At 42.8% G+C, this 22,417-nt stretch overlaps 1 protein-coding gene across 1 annotated transcript in view; it reads right to left on the bottom strand.

Moving 5' to 3' along the window:
* nrxn2a (neurexin 2a) overlaps positions 1-22,417 on the bottom strand; it is a 157,047-nt gene that overhangs the window by 8,317 nt on the left and 126,313 nt on the right. The window contains 3 exon segments of the mRNA XM_076275208.1: positions 85-174; positions 4,061-4,232; positions 19,200-19,381. Of these exon segments, the coding sequence (XP_076131323.1) occupies positions 85-174; positions 4,061-4,232; positions 19,200-19,381 (444 nt within the window).

The following is a 22,417-nucleotide window of genomic DNA, read 5'->3' as shown; positions in this document are numbered from 1 at the left end:
ACTCTGTGAGCGTCGCTATGAACTGCACATCTCTCAGAGACATTGTGAAGAAGTTAAATTTGTTAATCAATTAATTGTTTTTACCTTTGTCGAGTAGCCACTCGTCAACTACCCGACCAAGCCTGTATGGGATTCTTTGTCTAGCAATTGCCAGCCGTTCATTATCATAGTTCCCTTCAAAGAATTTAGAAAGACAGATAGGAGGTTAACATCAAGAAGTTCATGGGTCACAAGGAGAAAGACATGGCATCAAATCTAGCAAGTTTAGCAATTCTGAATTAGCTTTCGAGTTAATGCGCTAAAGTTAGGTTTATTTTATGGTGGGTTAGAGTTCAGATTTATGACCATCCTCTAGTTAGAAATATGTTTATTTATATTTATAGGAGACATATTTAGTAGTGTTTAGTCATCATCGTTAATGTTGGATTTGATATACATAGTCCCTGTAAATTTGCATCAAAGAAAAGGAATGAGGCATTAAGGCAACATATCAATGCATGCAATTTTAAGATAAAACAGATCAAACATTCACATACTCTGTATTTAATAAATCTTTAGAAAGGAATCAGGAAGACATTTTCTCAAACATGCTTGGGAAATGTCAAGCACATCATAACTAACTCAAAGGCTCCCCCACAGTGTCTCCAGATAAATACAAAATTTGGGTAAAATAAACTAAAGCAAACACTTTCCGGTATAAATCATCAAGACAGTCATTCACATTACACACAGTGAGTGCAAAGCTCCAGGTAAAAACGAAGATGTTCTTCCACTGATGAAATAAAAATGAAAAGAACGCGACTCTCTGCCACTGACTGAGCTTCGGTGTGTGAGGAACTCTGACAAGTGCGCTCTTCGGTAAACAGCGGAGGAGCTCCCTGAACGGCACCTATTCAGAGTGAGTGAATGATGAGGGGCTGATATAGTCTGCCTTGGGATTTTACTATGGAATCTCTGCTAGTGCCTTGGCACAACTGTCATTCTTCCCCAACAGTGTGACTCCCAGTAGCAACTTCAGTCAAAGCTAACCAACTTCCAGTTCAATTTCTATTTGTCGTTCCAGCCATAGCTGATAAAACACACAGTGGAGTGAAATTACCTCAGGACCAGTGTGTATGTACAAACTGTTAAAAGTAAAAATAGAGATTCCACTATGGCACAGGCGTGCTGGGTACACAGCTAGGTTTTTCCAACCTGAAATACCTCCCTGAGCTATGTGTGAAGCCTCAGATACAAAAGGTTTACAGCAAAACCAAGGATACTAGGCAACTGGCATGCAAAATTTAGCTTCTGGCTGTGAATAGGCCTTTTTGAACCAAGCAAAGGATGATCTGAAAAGAACATTACAACTACCGCATATGGAGATGACACACTAAAATGCACATGTGGGCTCACAATGCGTCAGAGTACAGTATAATCACAAAATCCATAGGTGGTAACAGAATATTATGTACTTAAATTCTTTATTTCCCTAGACCTATCCCATATGAGTCAGCCTTAATCACTGAACATGGCAAGTCTCTCCACTTAACAAGCCAGCTGCTGTTTGTTGATATTATGCTTTTTATTTTTCAGAGTGGATAATCCAAACAGTGAGGTTTACTGCACTAGTTTCGGTAAAAGTAGAAAACATTCAAAGAACTGATGTCAAATGGTGCATTTGTACGTATCTGGCCTGCAGCGTACACATCGGGCCATCAGCCAGTGGCATTTGAGTGGGCAATTTCGCCAAAGTGGACAAAGTTGCAGGATTAGTGAAGAGGGCATTAAGAACTGTTCAGGTGGAAAATTGCATTACACAGCAGTTGGATCTGGCAATAAAACTACCACCTGAGTATATAAGATGGGGTGTTAACATTCAGCGGAAGATCAGTTGGTTATTGAGTTGGTTGAGTACTCTCAACTCAAATTAATTGCTAAATCTGGCCAGAGTGACTGTGAGAGTTGGTCATGACTCACTGCATGCAGGCTTGGGAGAACACAAATGAGCACATAATACTGTATATATCAACATCACTGACAATCAGTTGTCAGAGAGAACATAAAACACAAGCAAACTGACTTTCCATGATGGCGAGGTGATTAAACCTTCATATGCATTTCAAAAGAAAAAAAACTTAAAGCATCAGTCAAAATGATTCTGTGTTCCAATGCCAGTATGTATTCAAAAACCAAACTTTACAAGGCCTGTCTTTCTAAATCTGAAATTAATTTCAACCTGACATTTTAATGAGGGGTAAACACAACCTATTCATATACAATTTCAGATAATGACATAGCAAAGTCTAACACTATTATATGACTGTATGTCTATAGGTCTGCATGTCTATGACAGTAAAGGGACCATTATCTTAATTAGTAGCAATTAGATAATCAGCAAGCCCAGGCAAAGTGATCGTTACCATGGATCTAAAACATATAATCATACTGGGCTTTCTTCTCCGTACTTTCAACACGAAAGAGCACAAATGGAATGGATAAGAGACTCCTGTCATTTTCAGGAGCCATTTCTTCTCACTCAGACACAGGGGCTATTTCGGTCCCATCTGGCAGCCTGCCCTGGACTCTGAACGAGGCCCAAGCTCGCACCTTCCTAATCCTGTTTTAAAGGCTCTAATGTGTGACAACAGCACAGGCAAGCCCCAAAATAGCACATTAAAAAATAAACAGCTTAGTCGAGTGAGTAAATGGCGGACGAGCCATTTCTTTAGCAACATTCATGGCACAAAAAACTTGTGTGTCCTTGACTACACAATTCCTGTGTGTCCTCCTCTGTGAGACGACATATGAATGTAACTGTTGAAAAGCCTATAGTGATTCTAAAGGTAAAGCCATTGCAGTAATCTAGTCTAGCTCAAGAGTTAACCCTGGAGCTGTAGACTTTGCTATAATGCCACAGTAAAATTTGAACATTTGCAAATTACTTTATCTAACTAAGACAAAAAAAGACAATTGCTTGTGTTTTTCTTATCATATATACTGTCTGCACAAACCTATTCAGGTTTGCCTGGTTGCCTAGGCCTGTGGTTCTGAGGAGATCTCCGATTCTGCACAGTAATCTCGCAGGCCTAGTGGGATCCAAATTGAATAAAAATTGAAACACTGCAGGGGAAGCTATTAGAGAGACAGAAAATGTCTTCCTGTTCAACAGCAACTGAGTGAGGAAACAGGTCCCAGAGCACACAGTGGAGAGAAAGAGAGAGAGAGACAGAGAATCTTTCTGGACTGTACGGAGGAAAGAAATAACAATCGAGTAAAACACACACAGTGGTTCAAAAAGAGACATTTTCTTGAACCGCTTTGTTGTAGGCTGGTGGATCTATGGGGTCGCGTCATATATGGTAATGTTATCAGATTCACACAGACAACCAATGTCATTACATACATATTTAATAAAGTCATTGCTGTTGTCGTGTGTGTCTCCACTGAACACTGCAGGGAGAGGGAAGCTGAAACTGCGGCTGAGCTGCTTAAGGAACGTCAGCATCAACAAATCCCTGCTAAAGGGGGAGTCATATTTCCAGCGCTATCTGCCCATTTCCTTTCTTGCCAAAACCCAAACAAGCTTTTAAAACAAGTGCAAAATGCAGCACATCGACGCCTGGGCAGACTGAGTGAGGCGAGCCAACTTGGGGCGACTGTGTCAATTTCTGATCATTATTAGATTGTTCATGCTGTAGTTATCTGTGCTCTCCATGTGGTGACTCACACGGAGCTGGGAATAGTTAAAAAGTGAAATATTATGCTTCCCAATAAAACACCATGCTTCAATTGGAATTGATTTGCACTTTGGTGCAAAAAAAGACAAGCCTGCAACTTATTTCTGAATTCCTTCCTTGCCATGGGGTTTTAGAATATTTAGGATGCCTTGAAAAATAATGATATAATGGATCTGTCAGTTTACTTTTTCAGTAAAAATACTTTTGTTACTCAACATCACTCTGTTTCTCTTTCTGTCCACTCTGGCCAGGGTGATAGTTACATCAGCACGGGGGGTGTTCTTGTTGACCAACCATCATCATCTAACCATTTGACCCCCACGAGTCGTCTGGTGTCCTACCTGCAGGGTAGCGTTCAATGACCGGTTGGTTGTCCACTTGGAGAGTGGCATTGCCACCACTGCGTGTGAAACGCACCACATGGTACTTTCCGTCGGCCACTGCGATGGCAGGTTCATTGATGGTGATGTCATCAGTCCCGACATTGAATATGACTCCTATTTTTCCCTCTTCCTGTAGAACAAGAAACAATTCAAATACGTTGAGAAAAATTAGATAAATGGCACTATATGTTTCAACACATTCAACATTTTTAGAGATTCAGCAGACATTGGTAATACTGATAAGGAAAGAACTTGATACCAGCTAAATGCCCATCCATCAACATCAAAACTGCAAATGGAGGGTAATTTTCAGTGCTGTTCAGTGTCCTTGACCAAATGTTATACGACGCCACAAATGCAAATACGTATTTAGTTAAGCCCACGAAAGATAGATTGGAAAAGCACAAAGCATAAAATGACAAATACAAGCCATAAAAGCAAAAGGCAACATATAGCGGACAGAGCCAGCATATAAAATGGCATCTGTCATGTCGTGTTGTAGCAGCGTACCCTTGGGAGGGGAGCCTGGGCATCGTCCTCTGTAAATGTGCCTCAGTGCTTTGCATTCATCACCTGCCTCTCCCCTCCGCGCCCACCTAATACTCTGACATGGATCAGAGTTGACAGCATCCTGCTGTTTCTGAATTCGCACTTATTTGGTCTTCCCTTCCACCCTCCACTCTCTCTGTCTCAAGTCCCAGATGGAAGGCCTGCCAGGGGACATGCCCTGGGCGGGGCTGTCTGGATGTCTGGAGCTCAGATGTGAGCTGGCGTGGCGAGTGGGGGTGAGCCCTGTGTGTGTGTGTGTGTGTGTGTGTGTGTGTGGTGCACCACTGCAGCACCAAGAGGGGAGAATGGGTCAAAGTGCTAATGCGCCAGGCTGGAGGTGATCAAATGATGTCCACTCATTGTAAAGCGGAGCCACTACGGGCGTGCATGCATGCAGGAGCGGCTGGCTCGGAGCCCTGCAGAGTCAGAGTCCAGCCTGTATGCGCGGAGGAAGCTGATTGGAATGCAGGTGTCTGACAAATGGCTGAACATGCTGCCAGAACATGTTGTGAATACAAAGAAAGAAATGCTCCTTGAGCCATATCAGGAGTACAGCTCAAACACAATGAGAGATTCGATGGCTATTGTTGTGTTTGCCACAACAGATCCGCCTTTGAAATGTGAGCATTTGCTGCATTCCTTCTCATTCTAATTGCAATATTCATTTTCAGAATACTGTAGTTCACTTATTGTACAGGGTCTTTGCGATGCTTGTCTATATCAACAATGCAAAATATGTTTTCTTCTCTAAAGGTCATTTTTCAGCTACAGTAAAAGAGTAATGTGTAATATATATAAAATGTAAAAAATGCAGTGCCATAAGAAATATTTATTGAAACTAAATAATTAGATCTGTGTAATTAATACAGATACAGTATATGGTTATATGTACATTACTGTAACTATGATATAATAATAATAATAATAATAAGCTTTATTTGTATAGCACCTTTCATACACAGAATGCAGCTCAAAGTGCTTTACATTTGAAGCATGTAACAAAATAATAGTCAGTCAGTCATTATCAATCACATTTCTTCATTGCTGGGGCCGTTTATGATCCACTCAGCAACATATCAAAAATATAGAAAATGACATGTCATAAGACTGGCAGCCTTAACCCTCTTACCTCTTAATATAGCTATCTATTGCAGATACAGAGCTGGATATAGATTAAGAGATACATAGGTGGGTAGGTGGACAGACAGACAGACTGAGTGCTGCAGAGAGGAATGGATCCGACTAATCAGGTGCTCTCCAGCTTTCCTTTTTTGGGAGTACGAAATCATGGCAGAAATTCTTGTTCTTCTCCTGAGCATGATGAAATAGACAGCCATGAATTCTGGCTTCGAATACCGCCGAACAGTATTCATGTATTCAGCACAGGAATTCCAGTTCATACAGTGCAAGGTGGAAATCATTTCATCGCAGGCCCTTGGCACCTCGCCCTCTCGAGATGCTCGCCGATGGCAAGTCTTCATTTCGTCTCGTCTCCCTCCCTCTTCCTGAATAATCCATCTCGGAAACAAAACGCAGCCCTCGCGCCCGCTCCCTCTCCTCCTGAAGGACTGATTGGGGCTTTCAGAGATACACATACAAGATCAGAAGGACTGAGAGCTAATGGGGTTAGCTGAATCGGAACCCCCCTCAGCCATTTTGCCCTCCCATCCCTTATCTCCCGTCTATGTGGACGACCTGCACATCAGTTACGCGACAATGTATACGAGTGGTTCTTTAATGGAGGGAGGAACAACTTAAACACAAACAAAACTGTGGGCTAACCCCTGCACACTAATGAGCGATGGTACTTCCGAACGCCAACAGAGAGAGAGAGAGAGAGAGAGAGAGAGAGAGAGAGAGAGAGAGAGAGAGAGAGAGAGAGAGAGAGGCACTCTGACTCAATCACACAAAGAGAGGATTTTAAAGCAGCTCTCTCCTCAGTACCCTCTCTGCAGGACGGGTTTGTGGGCTTTTAATTTGCGCCGGGGAAACTAATTACAACTAATTGGGATGGCGGCTCCAAAACATCGTGTTTGCTTATCATTCCAAGGCACTCACAAATGCTACTTGAAATCTTGAAACTAACTCTAGAGGTGAAACACAGGCTAAAATGACCCATTGTGCAGTACTGTATATAAGTAAAGGGTCACTGTCTTTTGGTGTAACCTCAGGAAGACGGACTATATTTCAAATGACTCATTATTTTAATTGTGCCCTGTCTATGTCCTTTTACCCAGGGATAATGGCTGTGGCCCCTTGGTTGATCTCCCAACTAGAAGGCAGCAGTTCATCTTCATCAGTGTAATCAATAACAAAGTAAGTTCATTCTTTCCTTTAAAATGTATTCATCATTAAAATCTGACTGCCTATATTATGATTTGCTATATATCTTGATAATTCCTGTGCCATACCTGCAGTATTTTTCCTTCTTCCAATATAGAACCATTGATGCAGCAGACTAGTTTGATTGAAGGACTGCTGGTAGGTTATGTTTCATTCAGGAGGGAGTACATTGTCAGTGTTATCATTTACCTGTCTCTGGATGCAATCCAAGAGCTTATAGAACTGTCTCTCTACATCCACATCTCTGTGCTCCCATGTTCTGTCTTTTTCTCTGACAGCCTCCAGCACAATAGCACCTCTCCATCCATTTCACTAGCACTAGGGGAGATCCATCACTCCAGTGCCCATGGCCAGTGCTCAATGCCTAGTGAATACTTAAGCAAAGAATCATGAATTGTCCTCCAGTGTCAAGCTTTCCCCCATACCTTCTCCAATGAACCCCACCCTGCCTTACAGTCTTTCTCAAAGCCTGGTCTCATATGGTCAAAATCTGAAGGATGTCAATGTCACTCAAATAGTGGTTGCACAGATTTCCACAATCAGATTCCAAAATCCTCACAAAAATGTACTCACACAAATTCTAAAGTCCTCACACAGACTGACACACACAGATTCTAAAGTCCTCACACAGATTTCCACTATCAGATTCTAAGGTCCTCACACAGATTGACACACACAGATTCTAAGGTCCTCACACAGATTTCCACTTCAGTATCAGATTCTGAGGTCCTCACACAATGTGTTTCTAAATCACCACACCTCACACCCTGCATGGCACACCTGGTTAAATATTCATCAGCACAGCCAAGACTCCAGTCATCCTGTTTGGTTCATCTGGAGGCTAAGTGCCATGTCCTCTTTCAGTCTATTAGGCTCTACTGTATTTGGAAAATTAATGTGCTTTTAAATATATAACTATGCACGTGAGAGACTGTTACTGCATGCACATATGTATGTAGTCACTATATGGAGTACAACCTTTTAGTGAACTCTAGAGGTGAAAGCCACTCTGATGTTCTTGGAAAGGAAAGCCTCCCCTGACAGTTTGATCATGTGATCTCCAACAGGAATGGATTTACTGTACATTCAGAAGAGAATCAATAAACTGCTTGTTGCGCAGGTGTTAATGTGTGACTGTAAAAGGGACCGCTTTTTAGCGTGTCCATTCTCTAGCGCAGAAGCAAAGGCAAGGTGAGGCAAGCGTGAAGCCCCTCTCTCTCTCCTCTCATCGGTGCTTTATTTCTAGTGCTGGCCCTTCGATGTGATGTTCAGTGACCCTATCTGCTCTGACAGTGGGGTAGCTAACATCCTCTCTCCTCCGCTGCGGAAGGGGGAGGGGGCTGGGCGCGGCATGGAGCGGAGCGGCATGTGACTACTGCACCGGGCGCCGAGAAAAGAGTGGAGGATGTGTGAGGAGGGGGAGTGCAGGTGGAAGGAGGGTTGAAAGGGGGGGGGGGGGGGTGGGGAGTTGGATTGGAGTGTTGGGGTTGAAGGAGAGGACGCCTTGGCCCCGCCCGACAGGCTGACCGCGCTGTCCCGTCGTTCACCCTGCGGCAGCCTGAAATAGATGAGTCTGTGTTGCGGGCGGGGGGTTCCTTTGCGGAGTGCGAGGCTAGCGTGGCCTCCTGCCGATCCCTGGGCCTGGCCATGCCCTCTCGCTCACCTCCTCAGCTGCCTCCCGCCGACTCCCCGTGCCTTCACCGGCTGCACGTCTGCCCTACCAAGATGCTCCTCACACCCTCTTGTGTAGCAGGCTCTCTCTGAAGCCCCGCGTATCTTATTCAGACCACTCAAGTGTACGCTAGTATACAGTACACACAGTACATGTACAATACAAATACTACCTCATTGGGTAGTATATGGCAACTATATACATACATACTTATATACATATACTATGCGTATTTGGCAAAGAATATTATTATACCGTATGATAAGCATTTCAATCATATATTCAACCCTAACTGCAGGAGCGCTGTGTTGGTTTAGGATATGTTTAGTGTAAAAAATAAAGTACATAGCTTCAAAGACCCTTTTTGATTCAGCATTCCTTTCACTGCTGTATCTAACACCAGGGAAACCGTGGGTCACTCATTTATTAATACCCACTTGAAGTGTTACCCTCTCTCATTAATATGGACCCGTTTAAATGATGTGCCCTACTTAAAAAAGCAAGGGGGGTTGGCTAGAGTAAAGGAGCCATAAAGCTAATTTATGCTAACTGGATGCTTTGCGTCAGTGGCAAATTAAAACCAGCACATTCCCTCTATTTCCACGAGCTACTTATCTCTCTGCTAATGATAACACAGGTAAACACACAAAGCCAAATCAACAGCGAGGAAATCCAGCAACCAGCAGTCCCCTTTTGATGACACATGTTTCACTATTTCACGCATCTGATTACGTGTAAAGGTCATCTGTTGGGTCCTTTTAAAAAAAAAAAGAGTAAAAACAATAGTTCACCAAGCCTATTTCACATATCCCTTCTGGAAATCTTTTGTAACACATACGGCATATTACTGACATTGTGATTTTTAGCGCCTTTTCTCAATTCCAAAATTACCATCCTCTGACGTCGGCCCCGTAATCTGAATTTGTGAGATAACCACAAGTTATGCAGATAAGCACCTGTGCTCATGGAATACATGATTACTTCCATTCGACAAGGCTGAAGAAGCGCAACTGGTTCAGCTACAGGAAATCAAAGGAGGAGGGTTAGGGGTCTTTATGAATCGTACACACCCTCTGGAGACGCTACTGCAGTGACATTTAGAGAGAATGGGCGCTTTTGCTTGTCTTGTTTTGTGCTCTCCTGTCAAGCAGAGTTATCTGCAGAAAGGTAATAATACACTACAAAATTCTTGATAGATTTGTTTCAGACCTGCAAGTAAACCATCCCTGGCATGTCCTGTCCTGTGAGATGCTTTGCTGCAACCAAACGAGGTCTGACTCTTGGAAAGCCATGCTTTTCTCTAAACTCTTTGCATTGATGAAATACATTTTGAAATTCTTCTACGAAGATATTGATGTATCTTTCATATTTCTTTTGCACTTGTACAACATTTATGTCTGCTACATGCCCATGCCCTTTGGGTTTTCATCATCTGAAAAAACTTGTCTTTGAAAGCACATTTATCGCTACAGCCTTAACATACTACATTTTTACATCTGAAATGTTGCACTGAAAAAACTTGCTTTGAAAATGATTTGCTCATCTGTGTTTAATGCTTAATGCTATACACAAAGCATACTTGTTTTGACATAAGTCAAGTGCTTGCTTTTTGGGAATCTTTTTTTTTTGTCTTTGACGTTTCTCTCTGATCATGGAGCCTGAAGGTCACCCAAACTATTAGGAGATAGGAGATACTATTAACAAACCTGTATCTAACAAAGCAAATCATTATTTAACAATGTCTGGTGTGTTAAAAATGAATCCTGTCTGCATTTCATCTCACATCTCCACTGATTATAGTTTGACATTTAAAATAATAATGATAAAAAAAAACCAAATAAATGAATAAATTATTCCTCTGTAATTTCAGGAGAAGCAGGGCCTCCAATTAATCCTTTGCAGCGTCCAAAACCCTGTCCTGTGACTAATCTGGCCTGAAGGCAAATCACTAGCGCTGCATGCACAATGTGGATCTGCTGGGGGGCAAATAGGAAGCTGTGGTCCACTCACGCTGCAGTGTCTGGTTTTCACTGACGGAGATATCCCAGTGCACCCGGTAAGTCCAAATCTCATTACTTCCACTGACTCCAGAAAAAAAGGGGGAAAAACTCGGTCTCTGGCCATGTTAAACTTCCACAAATATCTCCAGCCAGCCTGTTGTAGTTTAACTAAACAACATGTATACATATCTAACAAAAACTTTACCTTTAAATTGCACCCACACAGGAATAGGTTCGCTAATGCATCCAAAGAAGATTCTACCATTCAAAAAATGATAGCTGGCTCGCTGCACTCTTCCCTTAAAGGGATGTGGGAACTGAATGCGCGGAATGATGGTGTGCCAGCTCACCGGTGCTTTGCAACAGTGTGAAACTTATTCAGACTGCACCTGGCTTTTTTGGTCATATTAGCATTCCAAAAGGGAAGCCAATAATTGCACAATTACGACACTGCCATTCTCCAAAGCCAAAAATGATTTTTATCTGATGGCATATAAAGAGCTCTGCCCAGTCAGTATCTGGACACATTCAGGCAGTACTCGCCTCTGATTGTTAACCCTTAAAGGAGTACCGTCACACCGGTGTGATGGGAATGTTGAGAAATGAACGTTCTAAAGAATATCTGGGTTCATTGAATTCAACATAGAATTTTAGAACCTTCAATTGTTGCGGAACTTAGAATGTTCAAAAACCTACACCTTTAAGGGTTAATTTATAATTCTTGGATTGCAGTGTTAAAACAAAGCCTTCCCATATGACAAGAGGGAGAAGGAAACAGTGTACACGGTTGCAGCACCCTGATCCTGCTGCAAAAGCATCCCCAACTGTTTACTTATGATCTGCAGGGTCACCTTGGGAGTGTTCACTCCGCATCTTCCTGTATGCAGAGTGCTGCCTTTCCGCTGTCACACCAAAGGCCAACGCTGTATTCCCTACTGAGACGAGCCATCAAAAATTCATACGGCTAAGACAGGGCACTCCAGGTCAGTGTTTGACTGAGACCCTGGTCCTCCCCATACCATAAATCACCCATCGACTTGCACGTCCTGTAACGGAGGAAGCTTAGCTGACACATCTTTTCAGGTCACTCCCATTTTTGCTGATCTATTATGGCAGTAAAAATGATTGCTTCCAGGAAGCTTTTCATGTGTAGAGAATAGATACAGTGTTTACTTCTGACACAGTTTTGTTGCGCTCTATGAGGTGTTTCCATAATATGATAAGAAGCACAATTGTTCTCCCACAACATAAAATATATTAAAACAACAGTGCCTACACTTCTGGGGTCCCTTATGCAGTCAGCTCCCATTCGATAGCTTGTTAATACTTTTTTTATTTTCCTCCATTTTATAGATTTTTTGCATATTGTTTAGTCAATCAAATGGGAGTGGAAAGCACTCTGAAGCACATTTTCAAAAGTGCTATATCAATAACATTTTTATTGTGATTTAATGCCAGAAATGGTTTTATGAGGCCACTGTTTACACCAATTAACCTATTTTTCCAAGTGATTGATGTGGTGAAGTAACTTTAACTGGTATTTTCTGTACATAAAACATGGTATGAAAATATAAGTGCATCCTTTTTTATGTGTTTAACATTTTTGGCAAATCCCTAATAAAAAGCAAATGGATCCAGAGCCCTTTGGATTACACTGCATTTCTATTTTGGTCCTCTAAAGTGGATTCTAAAGGGAAGGCACAACAATATGTAATTTCCAAGGCTCCGTGAAGAAGACATTTTCATTCCTATTGCATCAGAAATTTGCTTGGTGTATGCATGCCTGTTTTGGTGTTTACAACTGTGGAATTTCCATATGTTTCTTAAAAAAAGGATGAAATGTTTTTGTTAATAAAAGGAATGCCACTAAAATAATGCCAAATCAGGACACAGAGGTGTGCTATAACCCTACAATGTCCGTAGGATGAACCACCATCAGGGACACCACCATTTTAGACTCAAATCCCCCTCAATTGTCCCCTTCACTACAGAACGTCAACAAATGCATTCTTGCACTCAGTGGAAGAACAGATCAGTGGAAACCCCATACAATATTCAGGAAGGAAGAGGCTCTAACGGAAGTCTCTTATATTGTAAACAGGATAAAAGCTCATACATTCTCAATACATTCACAATACTGCTAGACTCAAGGATTTTTCTGATTAACAAATGATCAAAACAACTTTATGATTAATTAAATACGTATAATCTCCAGCTACTTATTATTACTGTCAATGAGACAGCAATAAAGGGAATATTATAACAGTAAAGCCAGCATGCTAAATCCACCTCTCACATGTGCAATAATATGACAGGTAGGAACAGAATCTCATGATGCTGCATACTGAGTCTTTTGTAAGTGTTTATACTTACAATTCCACTGGCAATTCAAACCAGATCTACAGTATAAAGGATTTGATATCAGTAGGTTAACTGATCAGTTGGTACTGCTTTAATGATGAGCTTACTGGGGCTCTCACAGTATTCCTCAGATGTACCATGAAAATAAACTTTAAGAAGAAACCAAGAAGTTAGAGAAACCTACCTACTGTATCAATCACTCATCTATCCATCTATCTATCCACACATCAGTCTGGATAGATGGATGACAGAGGGAGGGAAGAGAGGTGCACTATATGTGCTGTGTGAGATGCCTTCCCATGGCGAGAGACCACTCTCTTCCAGAGCAGGTGCTGGCGTAATTATGGTGCCAGGCACCGCCTTTTGACAGATTTCCCCTCCGTCTTTTAATCATGCCACATCTGTCATGGGGATACACATTACTAAAAAGACTGATTTCCCCCGGGGGCAGCGGCCGCCCCTGGCATCTGCTTCACGGCCCGAGTCCTCCACGAGTCAAATGTGAGGTGCGCGCGCCACTGAGGCTGAGCCTCGCCTGCCTGCCACGCGTCCACTCCCTCACTCGCTTGGGTAGCGACCTGTGAGCCTCTCCCACCTCTCTCGCTCTCCTTCCTCTCCTCCTCTCTCTCTCTCCCTCCTCTCTCTCTCTCTCCCTTGTCTCCCTCCTCTCTCTTTCTCTCCCTCCTCTCCTGCTGCGTGGTGCTGCTTACGACTGCCAGGCTGCACCAGAGGTGCGAGGGCTTATGAGATCGTCACCGTTGCTGGACGCAGCGATTCGGGGATAAGACTCCGGAAGTCATCCCAGCACTCAGGGGACCAAAGACACAAACCACGCCAGCCTGCCTTTTGTGCTCACACACACACACACACACACACACACGCCGGCCGGCCGGCCGGCTGGTCATGCTCATACGTGCATGGCCGCTCTGCCCTTGCCTTTTGACCCACTGAGATAGCCTCTGCCATTGTGTGCAGACTAACTAGCCTAATCGAGCACATTTACAGAGGGCCACGGCTGAGGGGAGGCTAATTTCATCTGAGTATTAATCAAACAGACGGGTGGGCTCAGCTAATTATGCCGGGACGGGTTCCAGCTCTTTAATTCCTCATCAGCCCGGCTCTTTTGTCTTTTCCGCAGGATGTGCATCAAATTATCTCCGAGTTTGTCATCAAGTGTTATGCTTTGGAGATCTGTTAGCCGACGGTGCCATTGTACTGCCTTGCACACCAGCGCGCTCCGTAATCCTAAATGGGCCCTCTGCTCCAGCTAAACCTCCTTCTCCACCCTCCCGTTATCTCCCCGCAGTTAGCAGCGCCACTCTGACAATAGGCACAATGGAGACCAGGAGGAAGAGAGGCAGAGGCAGAGTGCAGAGAGGGAAAAGGGGAAGAGATAACTGAGCACTTTCTCCCTCTTCTACACCCAGGGAGGGAGTGGCAGACACGTTTTTTTTTTGTCCTCCATTACATGAAAGACAGCATTTTTTTTTATTTATAAAAGCAATATGCGTTCAATACGCACATACTGTAGATAAGCAATATTTCTATGACAAACACACCTTTCCTTGTATGCATGCAAACCCCTAGCATTTGTGATGACAATTCACTGGAAGAAAAACAACCTTTGTTGCTGTGGTGAAGAGAGTAATTGAATTCCGAAGTGAAATGTCATGTACTGGGCTTGACAGCTTTGCGGATGTCCTCTAAAAAGTACCCAATACACTTCCCTCTGCCAAGACTGCCGTTTGTGGATGGACGGTGCCTGCCCAAGCACGGGCCAACGGCCTTACAGGTGTTGGAAACACGGGGGTCACCCAGAGGTGCCCGCACACGTCCGTTCAATTCCTTCCCTTTTAGCCAGGGGTCGCGCGCTCTGCCGTGGCTGCACCGAAAGCTCCATTAATCCATCACAGTGACACTGACAGGAGGGGTGGTGCATCTCGGGCGCTCCCTCATTCCACCTGCTTCAAAGACGGATGAAGCCGGACCCTCTGCGTCTAGATCGATACAGCACGCGGCCAGCCAGGAATACCAACGAGGCCCCTTTCTTCTCTCAATTCCGCACCGGTAACCATCGCTGCTCCTGCGAGGCACACAGCCACCGACGGGACTCTGCCACAGTGTTGTGTTCTCACAAACTCCGCGGTAATAAGAAACCGCACCATCGTTGGGCTTGTGAGCTTGCCTGGACTCGAGGAGAGGACATCTGAGAGAGATCGGCTTAGGGGTGATAGCAATTTCCTGCCGCTGTCTTGTTCTCGACCAGCTGGATTATATGAGAAAATTAACGATAGCTCAAACCTATGATCAAATTCCGTCAGGCCTGTGAAATCCCTATCTTCACCAGAGAGAAAAAAAAGTGCCGCAATGGCCAGTTTGTGTCCCCCAACCCCCTCCCCCTCGACGGTATATCTGTCACACTGCTGACAAAGAACCTTATTTCTGTAGGTGGGCAACAGCAGTTCCTAGGCACTTAGATCTGCGGTACTCACTTAGCAGTGAGTCCAGTCAATATGTTTGAACCAGAGCAGTTCAAATCTGACATGCCTTCATGCCATTTACACAGCAGTTCAAATCTGACATGTCTTCATGCCATTTACACAGTACTCCAGCATTCTCTGGTGAACACTTATGCATAGTGCAATATACAGGGTGCGATTTGTGTAAAAACCAGAGGGGGGGATGATTTTGAATAAGTTTGTAACCCCCCCCCCCCATTTTTTTTTTTTTTTTAAATGAACGAACGATTCATAGCCTAGTAATGTCATGGCTAATAATAGCCTATATTCATTTTGCCACCTTTGTAACATTTACCTTTATCTTTAGCTCCTCTAATGCAGGGTAGGACTACGTTTTTGACAGGCATACAAATTCACCTTGTTCTTGCCCCATCTGAAATGACTCCTCTACTTTTGCTGCCTCCATCCTTTCTGTATTTGTTATGTAAAAAATGTTGTATATGATGGCACTGAAGTCTTGAGTTAGTGAATTGGCTAACAGTGTTAGTTGGTAACCAAATAGCACACATTGCACTACACGCTGCGTACTGTAGGCTACGTGCATTCTCTCTCCTGCTGATTTGCGTTCAGTAGCCAAGTGCATAATATTGCAAAAGTTGAAAAAGTGTTTATTGTAGCCTGCAGAAAATAAATAGCCTACTATCATACTGTCAGTTAATTGGCTACAGTGCAGTGAAGTTTGGAGAGTAAAGTTAAAGGTTCTATACGTGGAGTTGTCCTCCATCTCAGTTGCATCAGTTTTCTAATTTTGAAGGTTCTAAAATATGACGATATGCTTCACTGAATCCTTCTCGTTTTCTTTCATTTGCCAGCTAACTTTTGCATTGAAACTAGCCATTTATGATGGATTACACAGTCGACATTCTGAAATGTCCTGCACGATCAAGGCCAAATTAAGTTATCACGCAGCCACTGTGTCAGCAGCATGAGTGCTGACAGTGACGGTGCGTTTCTGATGTCAGATTATTATGTAGGCTAGCCTACTAGACTGTTCTCACGTGGCAGCGCTTTACTTATATGAAGTAGCATTAATCAATATGAGGGGCAGAGGGGGATAAATGTTGTCCCCCCCGGCGATGAAAATAATTAAGCAGAGGGGAGGATATCAAGACCAGAGGGGGGGAAATCCTACCCATCACCCCCTACAAATCGCACCCTGGCAATATAACACAAGATGACCCAGATGCTTTCATTTCTCTATTGTGTATTACTATCTTTTTCTGTGGTTTTCATGGCTGTAGCTTGACAGAATGCAAATGTGTAGACTGAAGAGGGTTATGAAATGCCAAAAATTCTGTTCCTCAGACAAGTTAACACTTCATGTGGACTGACTCAATGGCATATGGACTGTAGACCGATAATGTACAATAGTCTGTTAGTATTCTATGGTGTCAATAGACACACTCACAAATCCATACCCTCATACAGCCCATAGTGGCAATGTAAATAGGATATTGTAGGCCTTATGTGTTTTAAACACAGAAGGATGGCTTACTTTTTACCTGACTCATGCCTAATGACACTGCAAACTCCACTTCAGTGTAGTTTCAGAAAACATAAATAGAGATAGAGACAATATATGCTGATGTGGATAGCACTGGAGCAGAGTGGTGTTTTTGTTTACGCCAGTCTTATGGGCAAATGCTTGATATTCTAAGAAAACAGCCCATTTCCTCTGGAGGGAAATATTTCCTTTTTTACTGTGTTTTATGTTGCAAAGTAATTAAGAGTAAACTAAAGTAATTATTCTTCTGAGAAGAAAGCCAACTGAAAATGTCTTTGTTGAAGCCAAAGATAGATATAACAGGCAGTGCTTAACCAGTGTGCAAATAACAATGCAAACAAAGACGACTGCAGCATGAAATGTACTGTTTAACGGACACAAAGGGAAACACAGAAGCCTTAAAGGTATGTCACATTGTCCAGATCCTGATGTAACATACCATTTTACCTCCATTGAGGAGGCAATGTCTTGAGGTTGTGTGGTGTGGTTTATTTGCTTGTTTATCTGTCGGTCAAAAGTGTTACCCCAAAACTACCAGACTTGAAAGTTTCTTGAAACTTGGTGAAAATGTGTAGCATGCCCTGAGGAAGACAACATTTTGGACAGGAACTGACTCATGGGACAGCTCAGCTAATTTAATTTCAGTTTTGCTATACATTGCGTGATATGCCTTTTGGCCTTGGCAGGGGGTCTACGCTCTCTTGAGTACCCTGCTGGTTTAACTGTATGCATTTGCCCAGCACTAAACATAACTGAACCCATGTCATCTTAAAGGTTCAGTGTCTACTTCCTCTGTCCAATATATCCTGCCAATAGCCCTGGGGATAGTCTTGGAGCGTTTGGCATAAGTGCTTACTTTCTCCCTAGTGTCCCATTTTTGGCCAGCCTCTTTCGACTGAGTCATGAAAACCGGCCTCAGCTGAGGCCAAAGAGGCCTGCAGGTCTTGGGCTGTTTATTTTGATTTCGTAAGATCCATTCGAGTGCTCCTGGATGATTTTATGCTTGGTCCATGAGGAAATGCTGGCAGGCTGGCCACTCCTGGGAAGGCATGTTGCTGTTCCTAGTGTTTTCTTTTTGGACTAAATCCCACGTTGAATCCCATTTCTTTTCAAAATGTTTGTGTACCCTTTTCAGGTAGACAAATATCATGGTTTGTTTTCCTTTCTGACCTTCTTGATCTGACCTGTCTTTGTTCTGCCCCCCATCCCCACCCCCATCTATCCATGCAATGAAGCCTGGTTGGGATCCATCAGCTGCCTCAAATGATCTTTCACTTCATGGGCTGAAACGGGATATCACATTTTGTACAGACACAGTTTGCAATTTCCTAAACAATTTTTTTTTGGCTGTGAAATTGGAAGTCAAAGTATCAAAGTCAGTGATCGTAACAGAAATTGCTCCTAAGTACTGAACACTTTGCTAGAATCACAATATATTTTGTGTTCAATTTAAATACAATTACCAGGTCAAAGGTCAATTGTCATTTAATATCTTAACATAAGGCCATGCCTTAAGGACTTTTTCTGGAGAGCTACTCCTCTGCCTCCTCTAGTCTATCTGACCCAGAAACCTTCCCCACATGACTGTAAAGATGTGCTTTTCTCTCTCCCATCTATTCCTGGCCATTTGGACTCAGTATTTGCTGTCCATCCATAAACTCTCCCTCACCCACCACATCAAAAGTGTTTGTGTGATAACATCAGTCCCATGATTGCTGGGCCTTATTTGAGATGACCAGCAGCACTCAGAATCAGAACCAGGTGTATTTGGCCAAGTGAGTTAGCACACACAAGGGATTTGGCTCAGGCCAATGGTCTCACTCTAGCAGTACAGAGAATACTGACAATATACAAAACAACATATAGACAATAGACGGTTACACTTTACTTGACAGTATCAACATAAGAGTGACATGACACTGTCATGAACGTGTCATAAACAAGTCATAAACTTTTATGACACAACACTTCTGTTATTAAGTGACATTCGGTTTTTGTCATAACAAGTTAGGATTAGGATTAGGGTTAGGATTAGGGTTAGAGGTTAGGATTCATGTGTCATGACAGTGTCATGTGTTCATGACAGTGCAATGTCACTCTTATGTCGATACTGTCAAGTAAAGTGCTACCCAATAGACAGTGTACTCACTATGTGCAGCTGGAGGTAGTCTCCGAGGCCTTGGGTGCTCTCCACCTGCACCAGGATAGCGTCTCTCTGCTGCGTGCTGAAGCCCACGGCTAGACGGTCCGCTCTCGTGCTCGGCCGCTCGTTGGGGGCCCAGGTGTACGTGATGAGAGCCCCTCCTTTTCCAAAGATGTATGTGGTCCCAGCTGTTAGACAGACAGAGAGAGAGATAGAGAGAGAGAGAGGAAAAGACAGGTGAATAGATAGATAATTGACATGTTTTTCATCAGATCTAGTTTGTGACGTCATGCCAGCTGATAGCTGATGGTTAGCGGACTCCTGCCAAGATGTGTCGGTGCATAAGGCAGAAATGGCAAGTGGAAAGGAAAGCCTTCTGCGTGACTCCTCTTAGCGCCTGCTTTATCAGTGTCTCTGAGTCAGAACTACTCAGTGCCTTCATAATTAATTTCATGATGTTGTTTTAAGACTGAAAGAACAAAAAAAAAACAGACAGTATCCTTACACACATATACGATAAGGACATAGTTTATGCACTGTTTAAACATAATTCTAGTTTTATAACATACATTTGACAAGATAAACCTATTTTGCCATAAATAAGTAAATGTGGATGTGGTTACATTTCTTACACATTTCACATTTTACATGCACTTAGTTAGGCATAGATTATGTGCGACTCCATCTTTCTATGTGCTTGGCCTGATTTTATGTCTCATCAATTTGGCAACCCTTCGCAATTTAAAAAAGCTTTTAAACTTTAACCTCCACACCACGTCGCTATCACGGTGCCACCTGTCATTCCTGGCACCTAGCGTGCTCTAAATGAGATAACAGAGGAGGTGAGGGGGATCAAATTAGCTTATCTGGCGAGCCTTCCCCCAGGAAGGCGCCGGGGTGGCAGAGTGGCGAACACCTGCTCTTGAAACCTGCTAACCTGTTGCCGAGCTTCGGCTGCATCAGGCTACAGCAGTGTATTAAATCACAACAAATGGGGCAAGAGATGGAAATTACCCGAGCCTCTCACAAAAACAGCGCACCAGACTGACCGCCGGCCCGACCGACCGACCCGCGCTGCCAACAGACTGAACTATGTGGCTGTGTTAAGGAGTTGGCCATGCTGAAAGGACAGCATTTAAAAAGCCACACGGCATGCGTCATGAAGTGGGCTGCAGAGGTCCTAGAACCATGGACTGCTGCCAGTTTGCCCAAACTACAGTTCGACACCAAGTTGAGCAGTTCTGGGGGCCCGCCCATTGAATATCACATTCGATTTTCTGTTCTCAAGTGCGGGTGGTATCGTGCCACGGGGCAAACCCATATGTCTCCACTGTCTAGAGTCGGAAATACTGGGGGGGTGTAAAAGCTCTGTAGAGTGCACACACCCAACGCCTGTGGCTGTAATTGTTAATACACTCACCGAGGAACTAATGCGGTAGAAATGGATCTCTCCCCATGCCCTGCTTCACTGACAATTCACTCATATCAAGCCGCTCGCATCACATTTACAGTATATCACTTTTTTAATTTAAGTTTTCACAGCTACTATTTTATCTAAATGTTTTATGCTGACCAAATACATGAGCATATTTAAAGGAACATGTAAGATTGTGGCCAAAACTGGTACTGCAATCACTTTCAAATTGCTGTAGAGAGGTGTATCCCCTCCCCCTCGCCCCTGACTCGAGGTTGCCAACCCGGATGCCGAAACACTACTGACCTGCGATTAGTAGATAGGTGGCGAGTGGCGCATCAGGCCAAAACACAACATGACATGAAAAAACACAACAACAACTTCAGTTGAGGGCTGCAACTTCACTTTTTAAATGACAATATCCTGGCCGGACTATAAGTATTTGAAATTAACATGATTTCTTAATGTCTAGTGACATATCAGGGCCATTTTATGATTAATTGAAATACATTTCTTACATACGGTTCCTTTAATAAACCCGAACTAAAAATGAAGGAGGTAAAAAGGGTATTGATGGAGCTACATGTCTACGGTAAATCACTGCAGATACCTCTGGGCTGAATCCATTTCAGTGACTCAGTCACAGGCTCTTAGAACAACCTGCAACAGTCTGTCAAAGGCTTCTGCTCTGCCTCAATTATCATTAAAATTTTTAGATGGAAAACAAAAAAAAGAAGAAGAAATTATGATAATATACTGAAAATCGGGAGAAACGACACACAACAATGCCCCTGGGCTTGAACGCAATAAGGGATCTAGCAGACACAACTGCATGCAAAAATAATTAAACGGAAACCTCAATAAGACCCGACTTAAACAGAATGCCAGCATAAATCTCAGACTGCTGGGTCCAATATGCTTTTTTTTTAAATTGGGAATAATGTTGGACTTAAAGCCAACCCACAGGTCCTCTCGCTTCACTCCACTAAATTCAATTATCGCATAACTATGACAGTTTAAAAAAAAAAGAAAGAAAATTCATATTCATACAATTGGCCAAGACAGCAAGAAACAAAAACACTGGCTTGCTGTTAAATCAATTGTCAAGAGTTATTTAATCGATGTAATGACTTTACAAGTTTAATTTAAAATCCAATAGGCATGTAGAAAGCATGCATATGGTACATTCTATGTGTTTCCTCAACCCAAGAAAGTATTTTAATAAAATTTTAATTGAAATTCTCAAAAGCTAAGTTTTACCAAGACAGCTGATGAATCAAATATAATGGTTCACCACTAAGGTGGACTCTATACTCTAGTGTAACACAGTAATTTCTTGGGCATGTTTAAGCAGGCGCTAGTTGGTTTGTAACTACACAAAGCCACCCTTTAATATTCTACTTTCGTGGTGTGCTATATCTCTCTGATACATTTCTGGTGGCATATATGATGGCTGTATGTAGATAAAGAATACTGAAGAAATCTCTGATCTGGTGATCACAGAATCACACTAGTGGCATAGACATATCACACAACTGTCAGTATCTGAGAAGAGTTAAGACAATAAACTAGTTCAAATCCAAGAAAAGATTTGACAGTTCTGAGCTTCAGACACAAACATCTCTGTTATGACACGTACACTAATTTGGTTAAGCTCTTGCACATTGCAGCATGCTGTAGTTCATTAAAACACATTAGTCTCTATGTAAAATTAAACAGTGAATTACAATGCAATGGAACACAATGCCTGAATACGAAGAACATGTTCTTATCTGAACATGTCTATATTTGAGGCTTACATGATGCACAG

Source organism: Alosa pseudoharengus, unplaced genomic scaffold, assembly GCF_046254945.1.
Source record: "Alosa pseudoharengus isolate Yale_2024_CS ecotype anadromous, Long Island Sound unplaced genomic scaffold, YU_APseudo_1.1 YU_APseudo_1.1_scf_8, whole genome shotgun sequence".
NCBI classification, from domain to species: Eukaryota; Metazoa; Chordata; class Actinopteri; order Clupeiformes; family Clupeidae; genus Alosa; species Alosa pseudoharengus.
This window is presented reverse-complemented; position numbering and strand designations above follow the sequence as displayed.